This window comes from Colobus angolensis, unplaced genomic scaffold, assembly GCF_000951035.1.
Source record: "Colobus angolensis palliatus isolate OR3802 unplaced genomic scaffold, Cang.pa_1.0 Scaffold121, whole genome shotgun sequence".
NCBI lineage: Eukaryota > Metazoa > Chordata > Mammalia > Primates > Cercopithecidae > Colobus > Colobus angolensis.
The window spans coordinates 4,541,235-4,547,964 of record NW_012113253.1 but is presented as its reverse complement, the minus strand read 5'-3'; the positions used below and the strand labels follow the sequence as shown (position 1 = coordinate 4,547,964).

Genomic DNA, 6,730 nt, shown 5'->3' with positions numbered 1-6,730 from the left:
GTGTCTCTAAAATGTTCATTTACGCTGCGCTGTCTTCCCTGCTGGAATCCCCGACCTGCGGCTCCTGACCACGGCCACCCCGCCCCGACCCTGCAGGCGGGCTCTCCACTGGGGTCTGCGCAGCCCCGCGGGGGTCCTGGCAGGCAGTGCGACTGCAGTAGGAGAGGGCGGGCTCGGTCTTCGGCCCGCCCCACGCCCGGCTCGGGGTGGGGGCTCGGGGCCTATTACTGGATGGAAGCTCCGGGTGTCGCGGGGGCGGGGGGTATTGAGGGAGGGAGAGAGGCCCGCGGGTGAAAGGCGCATTGATGCAGCCTGCGGCAGCCTCCGAGCGCGGCGGGGCCAGAAACTGACCACGTTCAGCTCCTTGGTCTCCTCCTCCGCCTCCAGCTCGGCGCTGCCGGGCAGCCTGGAGCCATGCGACCCCAGGGCCCCGCCGCCTCCCCGCAGCGGCTCCGAAGCCTCCTGCTGCTCCTGCTGCTGCAGCTGCCCGCGCCGTCGAGCGCCTCTGAGATCCCCAAGGGGAAGCAAAAGGCGCAGCTCCGGCAGAGGGAGGTGGTGGACCTGGTGAGTCCGGGGGAGCCGAGCCGGACCGCCGCTCTGGTGGAGGGGACCTGGCCGCGCGCCGCACGGGCAGGGCGTCAGTCCGGGTGTTGGGGGTGTCTGCCTGTACAGCTGTGTGTCGTGTGTCTTGCTGGGCCTGGGTGTCATGCTTTTTATTTACAGGTAAAGAAGGACCTTGGTTATGCGTGCAGTGAGTCTTGGAACTCAGAGGCGAGACCAAAATGGGAGGCCATCGTGGAGCGGGCATGCGATATGGGCCCAGTGGGACTCCCTGAAGTACAGGGAGTCTCCCAATAATTTCTGGCCCCAGGGGGACCCCTTGGGAAGGGTGGGAGGGATAGGGTGGCAGTGAGAGTAGGATGAGGAGCTTGGGTAGGTCCGAAGTGGACCTGGGAAAAATCCTGGCCTCGCTGATCCCATGGACCTGGACCTGGGCCAGGGCGGTGCAACGTGTCCTTTGTTGGGGCTGGTGGCCACGTCTGCCTGCGAGAGAGAATAACAACCCCCACAAAGCATCCGTCCAACTCTTTGTAACTTGAAGACTATGAGTCACGTTGGGTCATCTTCCTAGGGAGTATGGGCTGCAATTTACTTTGTTGGACAACCACAGCTGGGACTAGGAATGGTTCAGAGGGTTTAAGGCCGGAAGGGGAAATGAAGGGGCCCGGCGCTAACCCCCTAAGGACCTCTTTTGCTTCTTCTGTTTAAACCAAATGGGCAGTCAGTCCTTACACACACCCTGGGTCTTCGGATGTGGCCGCCAGGTAGGAGCATCACAGTCAAGCTAGGGGAGAAAACAGTTTCCAGGAAACTGGAAATGAACGGCCGTAGTGCTTTCCAGGGGCTCATCTGTGGGAAGGTATGTTTGCTTAAAATCCTTCCCTCTAAAAATCAACAAACCCAGTGGAGAGCGGAGAGGTTCTCTGCCCTGTGATATGAGGGAGCCTTTCACAGCTACCATAGTCCTTGGCATATCATAAATTTCAGTCTCACTTAAAGACAAACATGACTTACAGGCATTGCAAGACGTAAGTTGGGGCATTTTTTTTTTTTAATTAAAAGAAAGGTTTGAATTTGTTAAGCTGCCATTTTAAACTGAGCTAATATACCAAGTTCCCTGGCAGCTAGTTCTATATTGGATTCAAAAGTGCTGGAAAAAAAAATTCCCCCCATTTCACTATAGCACTTTTTGGTGACAGGCTGTGTAATTTTGCTCCACAAAAGGGGACTATGTGTTCAGGCAACAGTTCTGTTTTAAGTGTCCAAATTATTAAAACTGTACCAAATGAGTGTGGTTCATGTGTAGTTTGCATTTTATGAATTTGTAGTTATGATACACAAAATGCCCATTTTTCCTGTGAAGCTTGCTATTTTTCCCCCTTCAAGGATTTACAGTACCTGTGGTTTCCTACAACTCTAGCCAGACTTGGAAAAGATTTTGCAGTCAGGCTCAGGTGCATCCTGTAGGTTGAATTTGGTTTTGCTGACAGAAAAAGTCCACAGTCATTAAGGTTTCAACAGATTCTATAAAGCAACTTCTTTGTATAGGATCTTTCAAAGCGTTCCTTTCAAGCTTCCACCAAGGTCTGCCCCCTGGTGGCCAGCGAAAGAAACAGGGGCGTATAAAAGTGCGCTTCCCTTCAACATTTTTTTTTTTTCATTCCACAGACATTTACTGAGAGTACTAAGCATGTGTTGGGTTAGCATTTTAAAGTAGAAGACTGATGTAACACCTGTGGAATCGAGTCAAGTAAAGTTATATAGTCTCTGAAATGTATCTTTTAGATGAAAAGGTGAATAAAAATTCCCAATATGGCACGATGGACATGTTGGGCCAGATAATTCTTGTGGGGAGTGTCCTGTGCATTGTAGCATATTTGGCAGCATCCCTCGTTTGTACAGACTAGATACCAGTAGCAATCCCCCCTGCCAAGTTGTGACAACCAAAAATGTCTCTAGACATAGCCAAGTGACCCCTGGAGGACAAAATTGTCCCCAGTTGAGATCCACTGATATATAAGAAAATAAAATTTAGTCTGTGTAGCATCTTGCCCTGAGGGGAATAATGGTTAAAAAAATCAAAGAATATCAGAAGCAGTCTTATTCCCATTTGAAATGAATATCTAAACATTGTATATATCTGCTTGTGAAAGTGAATTAAATTACTAACATAAAAATAAAGTCTAAAACACACCAAACTTTTGAAATATTTCGTACTTTTAAAATACTTTATTTTGTGTGTCTGAATACTTTTGTAATTGTTAAATGCTTTTTCTTTTTTTTTTTTTTACTATTTCTCTGACAGTAAATGAGTAGTAGTGTCTTTTTCTTCTTACAGTCAGGAAAATGGCAATGTCAAAGACTTAAAAAATCATTTATCAAACCAAAACTCAAACTGGTGATGGAGAAGCAAATTGATTAGCAAACATCAGTCTAATTATATCAGATTTTTCCCAGATAACTATTGGATTTTATCATCCAATCCCAGATACTGTAGTCAAAAGATAAGCTTTGAAGTTACTTTCATATCTAAGAAACTTTGCTTTTGTTTTCACTGGAAAGTAGTTATACAGAATGATAATACTAGACAACTTACACAACTAGAGGAAATGTTAGAGTAAAAATTTAAATGGATTGGCTTGGGTTTTGGAGTGTCTAATAAATGGCACCTTTGTTCCTAGCTGAACCAATTCAGGTGTAGACACAGGAATTAGACAGGTGGAGCACAAGATATCACCTTTACCACTGATCACACAGCATTGGTGTGTATGGCTTATGTGTGCTAGGCTGGTGGGTTTGCTAATGCTCTCTTCCCCAGGTCTAGACCCTGAAAGGTCCACCCGGAGCAGTGGACACACTTACCCAGAGTCGCTGCCTTGCACTGGTCTTGGGGGAATCATAGGAATAATAATGGCTGACACACGCAGTGTTTGCTGTGTTCCAGGCATTGTTCTAAGCACATTTTATATATTATTCACTTAAATCTCATACAAACCCTATAAAGTAAGACTCTTTATTATCATCCACATTTTACAGATAAGGAAACAGGCACCAAAATGTTGAATAACTTGCCCTGTCTCACAGAGCTAATGTAAGGTGGCGCCGGGATAAAATCCAAAGAAACTGGCTCTAGAATTCATGCATTAGATGCTACAAGATATCCTTCCCCCAAACTAACATAGAGAATCCTAGTCCTTACAGACAGTTTGACAGATTGTGAATGGTCCTCTGTTGGGAACTAATGGTCACCTGAAACTAGGGCACTTACTGCTTCTCCTTGGGAAGGAGGGGTGGGATGAGAGGCCAGAAATGTTAATCACTGCTTACCCCGCTTAAAAACAGGGAGAAGCGGCCGGGCGCGGTGGCTCAAGCCTGTAATCTCAGCACTTTGGGAGGCCGAGGCGGGCGGATCACAAGGTCAGGAGATCAAGACCATCCTGGCTAACACGGTGAAACCCCGTCTCTACTAAAAAAAAATACAAAAAAGAATTAGCCGGGCGAGGTGGCGGGCGCCTGCAGTCCCAGCTACTCCGGAGGCTGAGGCAGGAGAATGGCGTGAACCCGGGAGGCGGAGCTTGCAGTGAGCCGAGATCGCGCCACTGCACTCCAGCCTGGGCGACAGAGCAAGACTCCGTCTCAAAAAAATAAAAAAATAAAATAAAATAAAATAAAAAAACAGGGAGAAGCAGGGATTTTCATATCCAAGTTGGAGATACTGCCGGTACAAGATAATTATTGACTCTTAAGATTTTATTTTATAATTATGTTCCCTAGGAATTTACCTTAGGGAAATAATTCAAAAGAAGAAAAAGGCTATATGGATAAAAATAATATTCATAAGAAAAAAGTAGAAATAAACTATGTATCCAAAAATAGTGCAATGTTTGCATAAAACTGTAAAAGTCCAGGTCTCTTTGCAAGATACAGAGTTAGAAGAAAAAAGCAGAATATCAAATTATTTCCACCTTGGAATACAGCTATTTAAAATTGTATATGCTTATAATGAGCAGTAGAAGGGAGCAGGTAAATGAAATAATTTCATCCTCCTCTGATGTGTGTGTGTGTACCTGTGTGTGTGTAAAGTTTGTGCACTAAAAAATATGAAAGAAATCACAGTATTTTAGAAATAATTTGAAAATGAATTCTCTATAATAACTCATCTAGAACATGGGCATGTGGTATGAAGGGATTCTTGACTCCAAGCACTCAAAATAAATGCAATTCTAATCATACTGAGTCTTTGACTCTTAAGTGGTGAGAGTTTTCTTTGCCTTTTCTTTCTCATTATAGTATAATGGAATGTGCTTACAAGGGCCAGCAGGAGTGCCTGGTCGAGATGGGAGCCCTGGGGCCAATGGCATTCCAGGTACCCCTGGGATTCCAGGTCGGGATGGATTCAAAGGAGAAAAGGGGGAATGTTTGAGGGAAAGCTTTGAGGAGTCCTGGACACCCAACTACAAGCAGTGTTCATGGAGTTCACTGAATTATGGCATAGATCTTGGGAAAATCGCGGTAAGTAAAGTTTGAATTATTTTAAAATTGAAGCAAAATTTAAGGGTTTTCATATTTTAGTGTTAATTTTTAGGTGACATTTTATTATTATTTTTTAACTAAAAAGACCTAAAAAAGAGATGTATGTAGCATGTGACTTTTAATCTAAAACTAATGAAAAACTTTATAACATTTCAGAATTAATTTCATAAAGATATTTCTAAGACAAATGCATATCATTTTAATCATAGTATCTAAAATAACATACTTTTTAAAAATGCAAACAAAAGAGAGCATATGTGCCTGTGTTGGACAGTAAGCAACTTTCCAATCTTATCCTAAAGTAAATTTAAATTTAGTCTAAGAAATTTTGCCCTGGCTTCAGACATAAAGGTGGGAAACAATTTCCAAGAAATTACCACATTGATCTGGAAGCAGAAGTCCATTGGTGTTTGTCTTTTATTCAGGTAGCATGCCCAGCTTAAAACTGCTAAGCCTAAGAGAAGTGAAATGGGTTAGATGTGAGGTACTACAGCAATTATTTTAAGTTATTCTGCAACATGGAGGCTGAGAGGTGGAGAATTACTCAAAATAGCCTGTCTGGTAATGTATTTTGACTAATGTTTCAGTCACTTTGATTAGTGTTTGCTTCAAAAGTAATTGGCAAGTCTACTGGCATGGAAGAGAGTTGAAGAAGTTGATGCTATTTATATGTCTCTTTTCTCTTGTTGACCAACAATGATTTTGCTGCTACCATCAAGCAATTACAAGAAATTTTCATTTCATAAAACTCTAAGATTTTAAGATGCACTTGTATAATCCCTATTCCTTATCTCAGCTTTTTCTGCTCTATTATCTATCAGAGTTTGAGACTATCTTAATTTAACTGTTTTGTGATAGAATTTCTATGTAGCTTCCATAGTTATGATGACTCTGACCTTTTCTGTGTTCATGTGTGTTTCTAGAAAGCATTTTGTTAAAATGTTCCCTAGTTATTTAAACATCTGACATTGATAGACTTGTTGTTTATAGTTGTTCATCAAAAGTTACTGAGTTCTTTCTAAAAGCTATCCTTGTGGGTTCTGAATTATTAATATATTTTCAAGTTCCTTTTAGCAATGGTCAGGATGGGTATCAGAACCTTCTACAAGTAAAGGATAATGGGTCCATGAGCCAATAGACAGTCAGATTTGCAACGACCAATGAGAAAATAAGCAAACAAGAAACCTGGGCCTTATCATTGTGTCATATAGATAAAGACTAAAAACTCTGCCTATCCTTTACTCCCTCATACTGTTTGCTGTTGCTCGAAAAGAAACAGATCAAGAGTGAATACGAATGGACAGCACTAGTCTAGAATGTAAGTTCCATGAGGGTAGGGATTCTGGTTTGTTAACTGCTCTATCTGTACCATCTAGCACATAGCTGGGGCTCAGTAAGTATTTTTTGAATGCAAAAAAAGAGGAAATACATAAATTGAGTTTATCAAAAGTACTAAAGGCTAGCCTTTTTTGGTAAATCTGAAAGATACCCTCAATGGGGTGAAAAGTTCTAAGAAAGCTGCAATTTGATTTTCTTAGAGTTTCTATATCAAAATCTCTTATCTAGCTTGCAGAAAATCTCTCTCCCTCTATAAAAGTTAAGCTTTTTTTTTTTTTTTTTTTTTAATTTTTTTGAG

General features: G+C 42.4%; 1 protein-coding gene across 1 annotated transcript in view; it reads left to right on the top strand.

Moving 5' to 3' along the window:
* The first annotated feature begins 254 nt into the window (after window positions 1-254).
* Window positions 255-6,730, top strand: part of CTHRC1 (collagen triple helix repeat containing 1) — a 13,278-nt gene continuing 6,802 nt past the window's right edge. The window contains exons 1-2 of the mRNA XM_011931917.1: window positions 255-564; window positions 4,852-5,082. Of these exons, the coding sequence (XP_011787307.1) occupies window positions 415-564; window positions 4,852-5,082 (381 nt within the window). The 5' untranslated portion in view covers window positions 255-414. The remainder of the gene's footprint in view (window positions 565-4,851; window positions 5,083-6,730) is intronic.